Source organism: Heterodontus francisci, chromosome 18 (genome assembly GCF_036365525.1).
Source record: "Heterodontus francisci isolate sHetFra1 chromosome 18, sHetFra1.hap1, whole genome shotgun sequence".
In the NCBI taxonomy this organism is placed as follows: domain Eukaryota; kingdom Metazoa; phylum Chordata; class Chondrichthyes; order Heterodontiformes; family Heterodontidae; genus Heterodontus; species Heterodontus francisci.
This window is the reverse complement of record NC_090388.1, coordinates 57484947-57501517: the sequence shown is the minus strand read 5'-3', so window position 1 is coordinate 57501517 and position 16571 is coordinate 57484947. Positions and strand designations below refer to the sequence as shown.

General features: G+C 44.8%; 1 protein-coding gene across 5 annotated transcripts in view; it reads left to right on the top strand.

Annotated features, from left to right (window-relative positions):
- Positions 1 to 16571, top strand: part of LOC137379655 (structural maintenance of chromosomes protein 1B-like) — a 167302-nt gene that overhangs the window by 130585 nt on the left and 20146 nt on the right. For all 5 annotated transcript variants that reach the window (XM_068050802.1, XM_068050805.1, XM_068050806.1 and 2 more), the window contains one exon: positions 12352 to 12421. In XM_068050802.1, coding sequence (XP_067906903.1) covers positions 12352 to 12421 — 70 coding nt within the window. The remainder of the gene's footprint in view (positions 1 to 12351; positions 12422 to 16571) is intronic.

Genomic DNA, 16571 nt, shown 5'->3' with positions numbered 1-16571 from the left:
CACTCCAAGGTCCTTCACTTCCTCTACACTTCTCAGTATTTTCCCATTTATCGTGTATTCCTTTGCCTGTTTGACCTCCCCAAATGCTTCACCTCACACTTGTCCAGGTTGAATTCCATTTGCCACTTTTCTGCCCACCTGACCAGACTATCAGTATCTTCCTGCAGCCTACAGCTATCCTCCTCACTATCTACCTCCCGGCCAAACTTCGTGTTGTCTGCAAACATCTTGATCGTGCCCCCTACATTTACTTCGTTAATGAGCACCACAAAAAGCAGGGGACCCAGTACTGAGCCCTGTGGAACGCCACTGGAAACAGCCCTCCTGGCGTTAAAACAGCTGTCAACAAGTACCCTTTCTTTCCTGCCACTGAGCCAATTTTGTATCCACCTTGTTGCATTTCCCTGGATCCCACGAGATTTTATTTTTTTAACCAGTCTGCATGCGAGGTCTTGCTAAAATCCATGTAGACCACATCAACTGCACTACCCTCATCTATCTTGCTTGTTACTTCTTCAAAAAATTCGATCAAGTTGCTCAAACAAGATCTTCTCTTAACAATTCCATGCTGACTATCCCCTTTCTAAGTGACAGTTTATCCTGTCTCTTAGAATAGATACCAATAATTCGCCCACTACTGAGGTTAGATTGACTGGCCTGTAATTATTTGGTCTATCCTTCACTCCCTTTTTAAACAGAGGTACGACGTTAGCAGTTCTCCAATCCTCCATCACCACACCTGTATCCAGTGAGGACTGGAAAATGATGGTCAGACCTTCTGCTATTTACTCTCTTGCTTCTTTTAACAGCCTGGGGTACATTTCATCTGGCCCTAGTGATTTATCAACTTTCAAGGATGCTAGTCCCATTAATACTTCCTTTCTCCCTATGTTTATCACATCCAATACGTCACACTCCTCCTCCTTAACTACAATATCTGCATTGTATCCCTCTTTTATGAAGATGGACGCAAAGTATTCATTAAGAATCATCCCAACATCTTCTGTCCCTACACATAGGTTACCTTTTTGGTCTTTCATGGGCCCTTCTCTCTCCTTAGTTATCCTCTTACTCTTAATGTATTGATAAAACATCTTTGGGTTGATTTTTCTTGCCAATATTCTTTCATGCCCTCTCTTAGCTTTCCTAATTTCCTTTTTGATTTCACCCCTCCATTTTCTATACTCCTCTCGGCTTTCTATAGTGTTGAGTTCTCGATGTGGACATAAGCTTTCCTTTTCTGCCTTATCTTACCCTGTAGGCTCCTTCACATCCATGGGGCTCTAGATTTGGCCGTCTCACCCTTTTTCTTTATGGTAACATGTTTACTCTGAACCCCATGAATGCCTCCCACTGTTCTGACACTGATTTCTGAACTAGACAAGCCAAGCTGTTCCAGTCATCAGCCAAGTGATGGAGCATGTTAATAGTGCTATCAAGTGGCACTTATCATTACCTGCTCACTGGTGCTTAGTTTGGCTTCTGCCAGGCCCGCTCAGTTCCAGATCTCATTACAGCCTTGATCCAAATACGAACAAAAGAGTTGAATTCCAGAGGTAACATGGGAGTGACTGCCCTTGACATCAAAGCAGCATTTGACTGAATGTGGTGTCAAGGAGCCATGGAGTCAAGTAGTCAAGGAATTGGGGGAAACCTCTCCACACCGGCTGGAGTCATACCTAGCACAAAGGAAGATGGTTGTGGTTATTGGAGGCCAATCATCTCTCCACCGGATATTGCTACAGGAGTTCCTCAGGGCAGTGTACTGAGCCCAACCATCTTCATCATCTTCATTAATGACCTTCCCTCCATCATAAGGTCAGAAGTGCGTATATTTGCTGATGATTTGCAGTGTTCAGCTCCAGTGAAGCAATCCATGCCAGCGTGCAGCAAGACCTGGACAACATTCAGGCTTGGGCTGATAAGTGGCAAGTAACATTCGTACCATACAAATGTAAGGCAATGAATGTCTCCAACAAGAGGGAATCTAGCCACCTCGTTGAAATTTAGCAGCATTACTGTCACTGAGCTCCCACCGTCAACATCCCGGAGGTCCCCATTGACCAGAAACTGAACTGGACCAGTCATATAAATACTGTGGCTACAAGAGCAAGTCAGAGGCTGGGAATTTTGCAGCTTGTAACTCAGCTCCCGACTCCCCAAAGCCTGTCCACCCTCTACAAGGCACAAGTCAGGAGTGTGATGGAATACTTTCCACTTCCCTGGAGTGCAGCTCCAACAACATTCAAGAAGCGCTACATCATCCAGGACAAAGTAGCCAGTTTAATTGGCACCTATCCACCACCTTAAACATACACTCCACCACCAGCGCACTGTAGCAACAGTGTGTACAATTTACAAGAATGTATCAAATCATCAAAGCTCCTTTCACACACCTTCCAAACTTGCGCCTCTACCACCTAGAAGAACAAGGGCAGCAGATGCATGGGAACATCACCATCTGCAAGTTCTCCAAGTCACGCACCATCCTGACTTGGAACCATATTGGCATTCCTTCATCATTGCTGGGTCAAAATTCTGGATCTCCCTTCCTAACAGCACAATGGGTGTACCTACACTACATGGACTGCAGCAGTTCAAGAAGGTGGCTCACTACCACGTTCTTAAGGACAATTACTGATGGGAAATACATGCTGCTTTTGCCACATCCTATGAATTAATTAAAAAAAAGTCTAAATCATGAACGTAAATGGTGAACCACAGTGGTTCCAGCACTGATCCTTGTGGAACACCACTTCACACCATTTGCCAATCTGGGTAACTAGCCTTAACCCCCTACTCTCTGATTTTGGTTTTGTATCAGCTTGCTATCCATTCTGCTATTTGTCCCCTGGCCTCACATATGCCAACCTTAGTGATGAATCTATTATATAGTATTTTTCAAAGTTTTCCTTTAGCCTAGAAGTTCAGTGAGTGGTTCAATCCCTGCGCCTTAAGGCTGAGGCCCAAGGCATCCCCAATATTGGGTTTCAAGCTTCATTTACATCGAAGGAAGAACAATGGGCACCTTGGAGATGAGGCATGAGTGAAGATCTGGCTGCAGCTGGTGTTGCAGCAGCTTTCAGGCAAGTGAGTCATTGGGAGGTGGGTGGCTCTTCTTTGAATGTAGTCACATTCAGGTAAAAAAAAATTTAAACTTGCCTTATTGGTTGCGGCTGACAGTGTGTTTTGAATGGTTTTTCTCCTCAGCATCCACTGAAACCCAGCCTAGTACTTCTGACGGACCTGGAAAGAGGGGAGGATGAGAACAATTAGCAGTGCAGCTGCAAGGGTAAGCAGCAGCAGATGTCAGATCTGGGGAGCAGTGCTTTTGGTATTGACTTGGTCAGCCATCTCTCCATTGCTGCTGCATTATTTGCCTAGGTATCCATCACCCATCATTTGGCAAGAGGGTCTCCTTCTTGCAGTTGACTTGCTCCACGGCACCATCCACATATCTGATGGTCCTGGCTGCAGTCTTCCACATAGTTGGAAATAACAACTCCAATATTCACCATACAAATGTGCACCATCCCTTTGAGATACAATTTGCTTTTAAATAGCAGCAACCCAGCCAGATTTCCTGTCCTCCCAATGGGAAAATTAACCATAGGGAGCATGAATAATGCTGACAGATCGCCCTGAATATTAAAATTAGGTCTCTTATCGACATTGTCAGGCAAGCCCCGCACTTGCCAAGAATGAGGAAAATTAATTTCACCACATGAACGTTGATGTTAAACTATTGATGGTGAAGAAAGAACTTGCTTTAAAAAAACAACTGGAGACTTTGGCTGGAGAGAGACATTAGCATATCAACAGACAAGTACTTCAAAGGACAAAGGAGCTGTTCCCTGCTCCAATTTAATCCACAATGGACTTTTGATTACCAGATGTTGAAGCATTCCAGGTTAACTACTAAGATGGCCGAATACACAAACCGACGTGGTCAGGCCAGTTTAGTCACATGACTAACTGTTGGAGATTTTGAATTTGAACTTCCAACGAGGAATTTGAACTCAGAAGGTTGTTAGCTCCTGGACTGAGAATACCTCTGTCCTGTCTTCTTTCATCTTGCTCTCACCAGCTTCGGAAACCACTGAAGACATGAACCCCAAGATAGAAAAGTCTCCTACAGAGAAACAAGGTTTGATAAGAATAGTGGGCCCCAACGAAAAGTAAGAGCTGTCTACAATCAAGGACTCTATGGAGAGGTGGAAACACAGAAATCGGAACAAGAAACCTCCTTTTAGAGACTACCTCAAACCTCTCCATTTTATTTTTCCAAGAACAAAGAACAGTACAGCACAGGAACAGGCCATTCGGCCCTCTAAGCCTGCGCCAATCTTGATGCCTGCCTAAACTAACACCTTCTGCACTTCCTGGGCCCATATCCCTCTATTCCCTTCCTATTCATGTATTTGTCAAGATGTCTCTTAAACGTCGCTATCGTATCTGCTTCCACCACTTCCCCTGGCAGCAAGTTCCAGGCACTCACCACCCTCTGTGTAAAAAAACTTGCCTCGCACATCCCCTCTAAACTTTGCCCCTCGCACCTTAAACCTATGTCCCCTAGTAACTGACTCTTCCACCCTGGGAAAAAGCTCTGACTATCCACTCTGTCCATGCCGCTCATAACTTTGTAAACCTCTATCATGTCGCCCCTCCACCTCCGTCGTTCCAGTGAAAACAATCCGAGTTTTTCCAACCTCTCCTCATAGCCAATGCGCTGCAGACCAGGCAACATCCTGGTACACCTCCTCTGTACCCTCTCCAAAGCCTCCACATCCTTCTGGTAGTGTGGCGACCAGAATTGCACGCAATATTCTAAGTGTGGCCTAACTAAGGTTCTGTACAGCTGCAACATGACTTGCCAATTTTTATACTCTGTGCCCCGACCGATGAAGGCAAGCATGCCGTATGCCTTCTTGACTACCTTATCCACCTGCGTTGCTATTTTCAGTGACCTGTGGACCTGTACGCCCAGATCTCTCTGTCTGTCAATACTCCTAAGGGTTCTGCCATTTACTGTATACCTCCCACCTGCATTAGTCCTTCCAAAATGCATTACCTCACATTTGTCCGGATTAAACTCCATCTGCCATTTCTCCGCCCAAGTCTCCAACCAATCTATATCCTGCTGTATCCTCTGACAATCCTCATCATTATCCGCAACTCCACCAACCTTTATGTCGTCCGCAAACTTACCAATCAGACCAGCTACATTTTCCTCCAAATCATTTATATATACTACAAACAGCAAAGGTCCCAGCACTGATCCCTTGCGGAACACCACTAGTCACATCCCTCCATTCAGAAAAACACCCATCCACTGATACCCTCTGTCTTCTATGACCGAGCCAGTTCTGTATCCATCTTGCCAGCTCACCTCTGATCCCGTGTGACTTCACCTTTTGTACCAGTCTGCCATGCGGGACTTTGTCAAAGGCTTTACTAAAGTCCATATAGATAACATCCACTGCCCTTCCTTCATCAATCATCTTCGTCACTTCCTCAAAAAACTTAATCAAATTAGTAATACACAACCTCCCCTTCACAAAACCATGCTGTCTCTCGCTAATAAGTTCGTTTGTTTCCAAATGGGAGTAAATCCTGTCCCGAATAATCCTCTCTAATAGTTTCCCTACCACTGACGTAAGGTTCTATAATTTCCTGGATTATCCTTGCCAGCCTTCTTAAACAAACGAACAACATTGGCTATTCTCCAGTCCTCTGGGACCTCACCTGTAGCCAATGAGGATGCAAAGATTTCTGTCAAGGCCCCAGCAATTTCTTCCCTTGCCTCCCTCAGTATTCTAGGGTAGATCCCACCAGGCCCTGGGGACTTATCTACCTTAATGCTTTGCAAGACACCCAACACCTCTTTTTTGATAATGAGATGACTGAGACTATCTGCACTCCCTTCCCTCGGCTCATCATAATTTCTTTGGTGAATACTGATGCAAAGTACTCATTTAGCACCTCGCCCATTTCCTTTGGCTCCACACATAGATTCCCATGTCTGTCCTTGAGTGGGCCAACCCTTTCCCTGGTTACCCTCTTGCTCTTTATATATGTATAAAAAGCCTTGGGATTCTCCTTAATCCTGTTTGCCAATGACTTTTCATGACCCCTTTTAGCCCTCCTAACTCCTTGCTTAAGTTCCTTCCTACTGTCTTTATATTCCTCAAGTGCTTCGTCTGTTCCTAGCCCTCCAGCCCTTCCAAATGCTTCCTTTTTCTTTTTGACTAGGCTCACAATATCCCGTGTTATCCAAGCTTCCCGAAACTTGCCAAACTTGTCTTTCTTCCTCACAGGAACATGCTGGTCCTGGATTCTAATCAGCTGACGTTTGAAAGACTCCCACATGTCAGATGTTGATTTACCCTCAAACAGCTGCCCCCAATCTAAATTCTTCAGTTCCTGCCTAATATTGTTATAATTAGCCTTCCCCCAATTTAGCATCTTCACCCGAGGACTACTCTTATCCTTATCCACAAGTACCTTAAAACTTATGGAATTATGGTCACTGTTCCCGAAATGCTCCCCCACTGAAACTTCGACCACCTGGATGGGCTCATTCCCCAATACCAGGTCCAGAATGGCCCCATCCCTAGTTGGACTATCTACATACTGTTTCAAGAAGCCCTCCTGGATGCTCCTCACAAATTCTGCCCCTTCCAAGCCCCTGGCACTAAGTGAGTCCCAGTCAATATAGGGGAAGTTAAAATCACCCACCACCACAACCCTGTTACCTTTACATCTTTCCAAAATCTGTCTACATATCTGCTCCTCTACCTCCCGCTGGCTGTTGGGAGGCCTGTAGTAAACCCCCAACATCGTGACTGCACCATTCCTATTCCTGAGCTCCACCCATATTGCCTTGCTGCATGACCCCTCTGAGGTGTCCTCCCGCAGTACAGCTGTGATATTCTCCTTAACCAGTAATGCAACTCCCCCACCCCTTTTACATCCCCCTCTATCCTGCCTGAAGCTTCTAAAGCCTGGAACTTTTAGCTGCCAATCCTGCCCTTCCCTCAACCAAGTCTCTGTAATAGCAACAACATCATATTTCCAAGTACTAATCCAAGCTCTAAGTTCATGTGCTTTACCTGTTATACTTCTCGCATTGAAACAAATGCACTTCAGACCACCAGTCCCGCTGTGCTCAGCAACATCTCCCTGCCTGCTCTTCCTCTTAATCCTACTGGCCTTATTTACTATGTCCTCCTTATTTATTTATTTCACTAGCTGTCCTACTGCTCTGGTTCCCATCCCCCTGCCACACTAGTTTAAACCCTCCCGAGTGACACTAGCAAACCTTGCAGCCAAGATATTAGTGCCCCTCCAGTTTAGATGCAACCCGTCCTTCTTGTACACGTCCCATCTGTCCCTGAAGAGAGCCCAATGGTCCAGATATCTGAAACCCTCCCTTCTACACCAGCTGCTCAGCCACATGTCTAACTGCACTATCTTCCTATTTCTAGCCTCACTGGCACGTGGCACAGGGAGTAATCCCGAGATTACAACCCGAGAGGTCCTGTCTTTTAACTTACTACCTAACTCCCTAAACTCCCCCTGCAGGACCTCATCACTCTTCCTGCCTATGTCATTGGTACCAATGTTTACCACAACCTCTGGCTGTTCACCCTCCCCCTTCAGAATGCCCCCTGTCCGTTCAGAGACATCTTTGACCCTGGCACCAGGGAGGCAACATACCATCCTGGAGTCTCTTTCACGTCCACAGAAGCGCCTATCTGTGCCCCTGACTATAGAGTCCCCTATAACTATTGCTCTTCTGCGCTTTGTCCCTCCCTGCTGAACAACAGTGCCAGCCGTGGTGCCACTGCTCTGGCTGCTGCTGTTTTCCCCTGATAGGCCATCCCCCCAACAGTATCCAAAACGGTATACTTGTTAGAGAGGGAGATAGCCACAGGGGATTCCTGCACTGACTGCCTGCCCCTTCTAGCGGTCACCCATCTATCTGCCTGCACCTTGGGTGTAACCACTTCTCTAAAACTCCTGTCTATGACGCTTTCCGCCACCTGCATGCTCCTAAGTGCATCCAGTTGCCGCTCCAACCGATCCATGCGGTCTGTGAGGAGCTGCAACTGGGTACACTTCCTGCAGATGTAGTCGCCCGGAACGCTGGAAGCGTCACGGACTTCCCACATCTCACAGGTGTAGCACTTTACCCCTCTAACTGTCATTTCTAGCACTAATTAGTTAATCAATATAAAATAAATAAATACTTACTAAATCCTTACTTAATTATGATACACTTAACTATATGGTCCCTAGTGCTAGATTTCTACAATAAATACTAAATGCTAACTAAATACAGTAATCTCCTCCCTCTGGTTTAGTTACTCTACTTATTAATTAGTTAATTAGTGTTTTAATCAATTTTTATCAGTTTTATTTTCAAACTCGGTACAGATTCCCCACCAGCCAATCAGGTCACAGCTTTCTTGTGACGTCACTTTTTCAGTTTTTTTTCCCCACCCGTGGTAACTTACCGCTCTGGAACTCCGCCCTGCGAGAATCCCCGAGGTAAGTCTTTTTATACTTACCGCTCTGGAACTCCGCCCTCCGAGTCTTCTCTTTTCTGTCCCTATTTGCATGTGTGTATCGCATGTGCATGCTAGTGTGGGCGCGTCATATATCCTTAGGCGTTGACCATATCAGAATTTAAGTTGAAGGTTTAATAAATTTCACTTTTTGTCTTTAAAGCTAAAGGAAACCTAGTGTGCTCATTTCTTTGCCTTATAATTGGAAAGCTGCAAACAAGGATTCACAAAGGGGGAGCTCAAAACACAGTGTGGTTAAAATTAAACCCTGTTGCAATAAGACCAAGTGAAGCCAGTAAAAGACCCCTAGCCACCTTTCTCAACCTGATTGTAACATCATCATCAGGTGGGCATAGTGGACACCCACTTTAAACTTTAAAATCACTTGCATAATCTTCCCAAGTGAATAGCATTGAACTACATATGCACAGAATGTGTAAATTCTGCAATTTTTCAATTTTCAATTTAAATGTTTGCTACTGCACCACACTACCAGTTATAATCGAAGAAATAATACTTGTAAAAAATTACAGGATTTGTATTTTCAAAATAAAAGTGAAAGGAACAGAGGGCTCACTGCATCCATACCAACATTTATGGTTCACGTGCAAGTTTATACAAGTACTTAACGAGTGCAGTGTTCATTTTCTCTGTTCACAACTCTATCCCCGAATAAACATTATTTTGGTTAAGTGGCTATCAAAAATGGATGCTACCTTGCCAGTTTTAACATAGAACAGTACAGCACAGTACAGGCCCTTCGGCCCACGATGTTGTGCCGACCCTTTAACCTACTCTAAGATCTAACTACCTACATACCCTTCATTCTACTATCATCCATGTACCTATCCAAGAGTCGCTTAAATGTCCCTAATGTATCTGCTTCTACTACCACCGCTGGCAGTGCATTCCACGCACCCACCACTCTCTGTGTAAAGAACCTACCTCTGACATCTCCCCTAAACCTTCCTCCAATCACCTTAAAATTATGCCCCCTATAGCTCTTTCCGCCCTGGGAAAAAGTCTCTGGCTATCCACTCTATCTATGCCTCTCATCATCTTGTACACCTCTATCAAGTCACCTCTCATCCTTCTTCGCTCCAATGAGAAAAGCCCTAGCTCCCTCAACCTTTCTTCATAAGACATGCCCTCCAGTCCAGGCAGCATCCTGGTAAATCTCCTCTGCACCCTCTCTAAAGCTTCCACATCCTTCCTATAATGAGGCGACCAGAACTGAACACAATATTCCAAGTGTGGTCAAACCAGGGCTTTATAGAGCTGCAGCATAACCTCACGGCTCTTAAACTCAATCCCCCTGTTAATGAAAGCCAACACCCCATACGCCTTCTTAACAACCCTATCAACTTGGGTGGCAACTTTGAGGGATCTATGGACGTGGACCCCAAGATCCCTCTGTTCCTCCACACTGCCAAGAATCCTGTCTTTAAGCCTGTATTCTGCATTCAAATTCGACCTTCCAAAATGAATCACTTCACACTTTTCCAGGTTGAACTCCATCTGCCACTTCTCAGCCCAGCTCTGCATCCTGTCAATTTTTTTTTAAGATTAGAGATACAGCACTGAAACAGGCCCTTCGGCCCACCGGGTCTGTGCCGACCATCAACCACCCATTTATACTAATCCTACACTAATCCCATATTCCTACCAAACATCCCCACCTGCCCCTGTATTTCCCTACCACCTACCTATACTAGTGACAATTTATAATGGCCAATTTACCCACCAACCTGCAAGTCTTTTGGCTTGTGGGAGGAAACCGGAGCACCCGGAGAAAACCCACGCAGACACAGGGAGAACTTGCAAACTCCACACAGGCAGTACCCAGAATCGAACCCAGGTCCCTGGAGCTGTGAGGCTGCGGTGCGAACCACTGCGCCACTGTGCCGCCCTAATGTCCTGTTGCAACCTACAACAGCCCTCCACACTATCCACAACTCCAGCAACCTTTGTGTCATCGGCAAACTTACTAACCCAGCCTTCCACTTCCTCATCCAAGTCATTTATAAAAATCACAAAGAGCAGAGGTCCCAGAACAGATCCCTGCGGAACACCACTGGTCACCGAGCTCCAGGCTGAATACTTTCCATCTACTACCACCCTCTGTCTTCTATGGGCCAGCCAATTCTGTATCCAGACAGCCAAATATCCCTGTATCCCATGCCTCCTTACTTTCTGAATGAGCCTACCATGGGGAACCTTATCAAACGCCTTGCTAAAATCCATATACACCACATCCACTGCTCTTCCTTCATCAATGTGTTTTGTCACATCCTCAAAGAATTCAATAAGGCTTGTGAGGCATGACCTGCCCCTCATAAAGCCATGCTGACTATCTCTAATCAAACTACGCTTTTCCAAATAATCATAAATCCTGTCTCTCAGAATCCTCTCCAATAATTTGCCCACCACCGACGTAAGACTGACTGGTCTGTAATTCCCAGGGTTATCCCTATTCCCTTTCTTGAACAAGGGAATAACACTTGCCACCCTCCAATCATCTGGTACTACTCCAGTGGACAGTGAGGACGCAAAGATCATCGCCAAAGGCGCGGCAATCTCTTCCCTCGCTTCCTGTAATAACCTTGGGTATATCCTGTCTGGCCCCGGGGACTTATCTATCCTCATGTCTTTCAAGATTTCCAGCACATCAACCTGTTCAAGCATATCAGCCTGTATCACGCTGTCCTCACAAACGACAAGGTCCCTCTCAAAGTGAATACTGAAGCAAAGTATTCATTAAGGACCTCCCCTACCTCCTCCGACTCCAGGCACAAGTTCCCTCCACTATCCCTGATCGGCCCTACCCTCACTCTGGCCATCCTCTTGTTCCTCACATAAGTGTAGAACGCCTTGGGATTTTCCTTAATCCTACCCGCCAAGACTTTTTCATGTCCCCTTCTAGTTCTCCTAAGTCCATTCTTCAGTTCCTTCCTGGCTACCTTGTAACCCTCTAGAGCCCTGTCTGATCCTTGCTTCCTCAACCTTAAGTAAGCTTCCTTCTTCCTCTTGACTAGCTGTTCCACATCTCTTGTCATCCAAGGTTCCTTCACCCTACCATCCCTTCCTTGCCTCATCGGGACAAACCTATCCAGCAGTCGCAGCAAGTGCTCCCTAAACAACCTCCACATTTCTGTCGTGCATTTCCCTGAGAACATCTGTTCCCAATTTAAGCTCCCCAGTTCCTGCCTAATAGCATTGTAATTCCCCCTCCCCCAATTAAATATTTTCCCATCCCGTCTGCTCCTATCCCTCTCCATGACTATAGTAAAGGTCAGGGAGTTGTGATCACTATCACCGAAATGCTCTCCCACCGAGAGATCTGCCACCTGGCCTGGTTCGTTGCCAAGCACCAAATCCAACATAGCCTCCCCTCTAGTCGGCCTATCTACATATTGAGTCAGGAAACCTTCCTGGACACTTTAATAAATTTAAACAGATCTGCTGTATAGTGGAAAAATGTTTAATGAGGAAATAGCTTTATAAAATAAATGCTGTTTACACCTATTTTCCCTTTATTATTTCCATGACACAAGTATTTTATAATGAAGTCCCTCTACTTGCCCTCTCTGCATCCTGAAAAGTCAATTTAAAAACAGATCACTTAATTTCACAACAACGCCATTCTGAGAGCGAAACTCTCAAATTACTTTGTCAGTTTCTACCGTTACAGCAGAATTGTTTTTGGTTGATCAAAGAAGATAAGTCAGTAACTTTTAAAAAAACATAACTCAAAAAACAAATTAGAATTTGTTCGTTTCAGTTACCGGCCTGCTCCTTTCTTTGTGCTCGATGAAGTTGATGCTGCTTTGGACAACACAAATATTGGAAAAGTAAGTATTATCTGCTGTGAGAGTGCATATCAATTACTGATATCAATTTGCCAAATAATTCATAGGTTTCCAGTTAAGCAAAGTTTATTTCTAGAGGACAGAATTGAGAAGTTGTGTTATACTTGTATCAAATCTTGGTGTGAAAGAGGGTGCAAAAAAGATTTACAACAATGATACCAGAAATGTGAAGTTACACGTATAAGGTAAGGGTGAACAGGCTAGGCCTCTTTTCTGCTGATAAGGCAGAGGAGTGACCTATTAGTCTTTAAAATTATGAAAGGTTTTGATAGAGTAGACAAAGATAGTGTGTTTCCACTTGTGGGAAAGAGTAAAACGAGAGGTCATCAATGTAAAATAGTCACCAAGAAATCAAACAGGAAATTTGGAACAAACCTCTTTACCCAAAGAGTGGTTTGAACCTGCTACTGCAGGGAGTGGATGAGGTGAATTGTATGGATGCATTTAAGTGGAGGCCAGATAAGCATGAGAGAGAAGGAAATAGAGGGTTAGATGAGGAAGGATGGGAGGAAGCTTGAGTGGAGCATACATGCAGTCATGGACTGGGTGGGCTGAATGGCCTGTTACTGTGCTGTATGTTCTATGAAAAACTGTAGTCATCGTACCAGTTAAAGTGATGTTCAGGTACAATAGGTTACTGGCCAAGGGTATGCAGAACAGTGTCATGTTTAAACATTTTATACTTCACTTTTAATTTTGTTCCAAAATGTGATAAAAGATGTTGGGGATTAAATTGGAATAATGCACCAAAACAGCTGCAGGAATTGTGATGCGTAATTAACCTGCGCCCGTTGACTCCGATGCAGACAGCAAATCAAATTTGTGCTGCCTGCTGTTTTAAATGATTGCTGGATGCAGCCAGCGCTCCCCATGCTGTTCACTGGCTGCATGCATCGGGTGCACCGATACCGCAAGTGCCGGCTAAAGTCAGCTTGCACTTCTTAAAGGGAAAGTGCATTGTGGTTTCTGGAGGTGATGAGAGTATTTTCAAGGCTGACCACAGTAGAGAGCATGCACCAAGGATTTCAGACACTGCATTGGAGATCTTGGTGAGAGAGGTTGAATGGAGGAGCGATGTCCTGTATCACAGGGCAGTCGGAAGAGATTCTGGCAGAGGTCAATGCCAGCAGTATAGCTGCAAGAACCTGGATGCAGTGCAGCAAGTAGTTTAATGATCTTGCACAACTTGACAAGGTCAGTGAGTTTATCTTCCAATCCCACATTGTACTAACGGCACCACTACCCTTATCCACTACACCCCATCACCAATCTACCAACAATTTCTATCAGTCAGGATTCAAACCTACCATCCATATACTTTACCTGACCCTCACAATTAGCAGTGTAAGTCTCACTCCCGCATCTCAACAGCTCACAAATATTGGCACCTATTCAACCATAACAGCCACATCACCCAAAGGTGATGCATGACTGTAACGACCAGGTGAGAAAGGTGTCGAGGGGTCTCTTTCAGCCTTCACCTGGTCTTATTGTAACAGGATTTAATTTTAAAACACACTGTGTTTTGAGCTCCCCCTTGGTGAATCCTTGTTCACCGCTTTCCAATTATAAGGCAAAGAAACCAGCACACCAGGTTTTCTCAGGTTTAAAGGAGAAAAATGAAATTTTATTAAACTTAAACTCCAATTCAGTTAACACTTACGAGTACATGCCACGCCCCACACTAGCATGCATACGTGATACGCACATGAAAATAGAGACAGAAAAGAGAAGAAAAATAGTGGAGAAGTTTAAGGCAATCTCTGAATAGGGTTACTGTACTTCGAGCCCACTGTAGAGTCCTTGATTGTAGATAGTCTTGCTTTTCGTTGGGGCCCAGTATTCTTCTTAAACCTTGGTCACTGTTGGAGACTTTTCTCTCTTGGGGTGCATGTATCTTCAATGGGTTTCCGAAGCAGGTGAGAGCAGACAGGGGAGAGGTCTTTTTCAGTCCAGGAGCAAACAGCTTTGAGTTTCAATTCTCTGTGTCAAGTTCAAATTTAAAAAACTCCCAACAGTTAGTCATGTGACTAAACTAGTCTGACCACTTCTGTTTGTGTATTCGGCCATCTTAACAGTTAACCTGGAATGCTAACCTCTTCACCTTAAACGTCTGGTAATCAAAAGTCTACTGTGGATTAAATTGAAACAGGGAATGGCCCCTTTGTCCTTTCTAAGCACTGTCTGTTACTTTGCCAATGTCTTTCCACTCAGGGGCTTGGCAACTCCTTGTAATAGGCCTTCCTTTCTTCCAATTTAATGTCCATGTGGTGAATATCCGTGGCTCATTCTTGGCAGGTGGAGGCCTGCATGACAATGACACTCTGGCACATTTCCCTTTTTCTTGCAGGTAGCAGGAATTAATGGGAGCAGGACACAGAGGCCTGCATGTTTTAATCCCCACGGAGGAGATGGTCATGGGAAGGGGCATCACTGAAGATATCCACATACCTAATCCTCCTCTTCTCATCCCACTTCTCCCTCATCCCTCAATCTCTTTTGAGTGAGAAGCACAGAGAGTGTAAGCATGCACTTCTTACTTTCTCCTCTTCCATCACCATAACCCAAACCTTGTCCCTTCATCATTCTAGCTACTCAAGAACTGGAACCTGCCCAGACAGTGGAGGAGAAGGAAGAAGAATAAAGCGAAGATGACAAGACACTGTCACTCAATAATGCAGTTGCAGCCATCAGTTCAAATCCTGACATTGTGCATATTTTAGAGATTAAGGTAAAGGAGGGATCCGCATGTGACACTGATCACAAATGCAGAGGATCCAGGGCAGGGGGAATGATAGCACAAATGCCACTAATTCCAGTTACAAAGGAATTTGATGGGACAGGCTAAGAAGAAGACAGAAGGGTGTTGTCACAATCAGATAAGGAGGGGTCGAAAGGCTCCCCTCTTGTCCCTCTCCATGTTTGATCGTAACAGGGTTTATTTCTTTTAAACTGAATATGCTTACCAATTCAGTGAATGTTTAACCCTTTTAGGTGATCACTAAAAAGAACCAATCGGACAGGTTTTCTTGAGTTTAAACCAAAGGTTAGTTTATCGTACTAAAAACCAAAACATGATCTAAATAAAATAATAAATTACACACACGCATATACACAAACACACAAATAGGTTACAGAGTGAAGAATAGATTGGTTGGTTTAGAGGCCAGAACAAATAGAAGAATATACAGTCTGTGGAGTCTGGTACTTCAGTAGTCTTCCAGCTGAACTCGTGGTCCTAGATTTTTTTTTTAGGTTTAGAGATACAGCACTGAAACAGGCCCTTCGGCCCACTGAGTCTGTGCCGACCATTAACCACCCATTTATACTAATCCTACACTAATCCCATATTCCTACCACATCCTCACCTGTCCCTATATTCCCTACCACCTACCTATACTAGGGACAATTTATAATGGCCAATTTACCTATCAACCTGCAAGGCTTTTGGCTGTGGGAGGAAACCGGAGCACCCGGAGGAAACCCACACAGACACAGGGAGAACTTGCAATCTCCACACAGGCAGTACCCAGAATTGAACCCGGGTCGCTGGAGCTGTGAGGCTGCGGTGCTAACCACTGTGCCACTGTGCCGCCTGAGGCTTCTGGCTGGGAGAGGTGGCCACCTGGTTCACGGCTTTCTTGGAGACAGTGATATAGATGGTTTTCTCCTCCGGGGTCTCTGTCTGCAGCAATGATAGACTTGGATGTTTTGCAGCCTGCAGGCAAGGTTCGAACTTACTGCGTTGCCTGGAGAGAGACAGACAGACAGTCCCCCACTTGGGTTCTGCAATGGTTAAAACTCAGATGCTTGTCTGCTGTAGCCAAAAGAAACTCCCAAGTTTTCACACAGATGGGGAGACTGTCACATGATTGTCCAGTGTATTCTCTCTTGTGCATCTTAATTACTTCAAGTTTTGAGAATTCTGGTCTCTCTCTCAGGCCCCATTGTTTCAGTGTTTACTCTTGAGGTTTGTCTCCACCAGTGTTCATGTTCCAAGTTGGCTTTGAATGTCTTGTTAGTGGAGGTAAAGCAGTAGCCAGTGCTCAGGTGGAAGATTAACCTTTCCACCTCAATACTTTGAAATGTAAAGTATTTCAATGCAAATTGCGGTGGCCATTTTAGCTGCTTT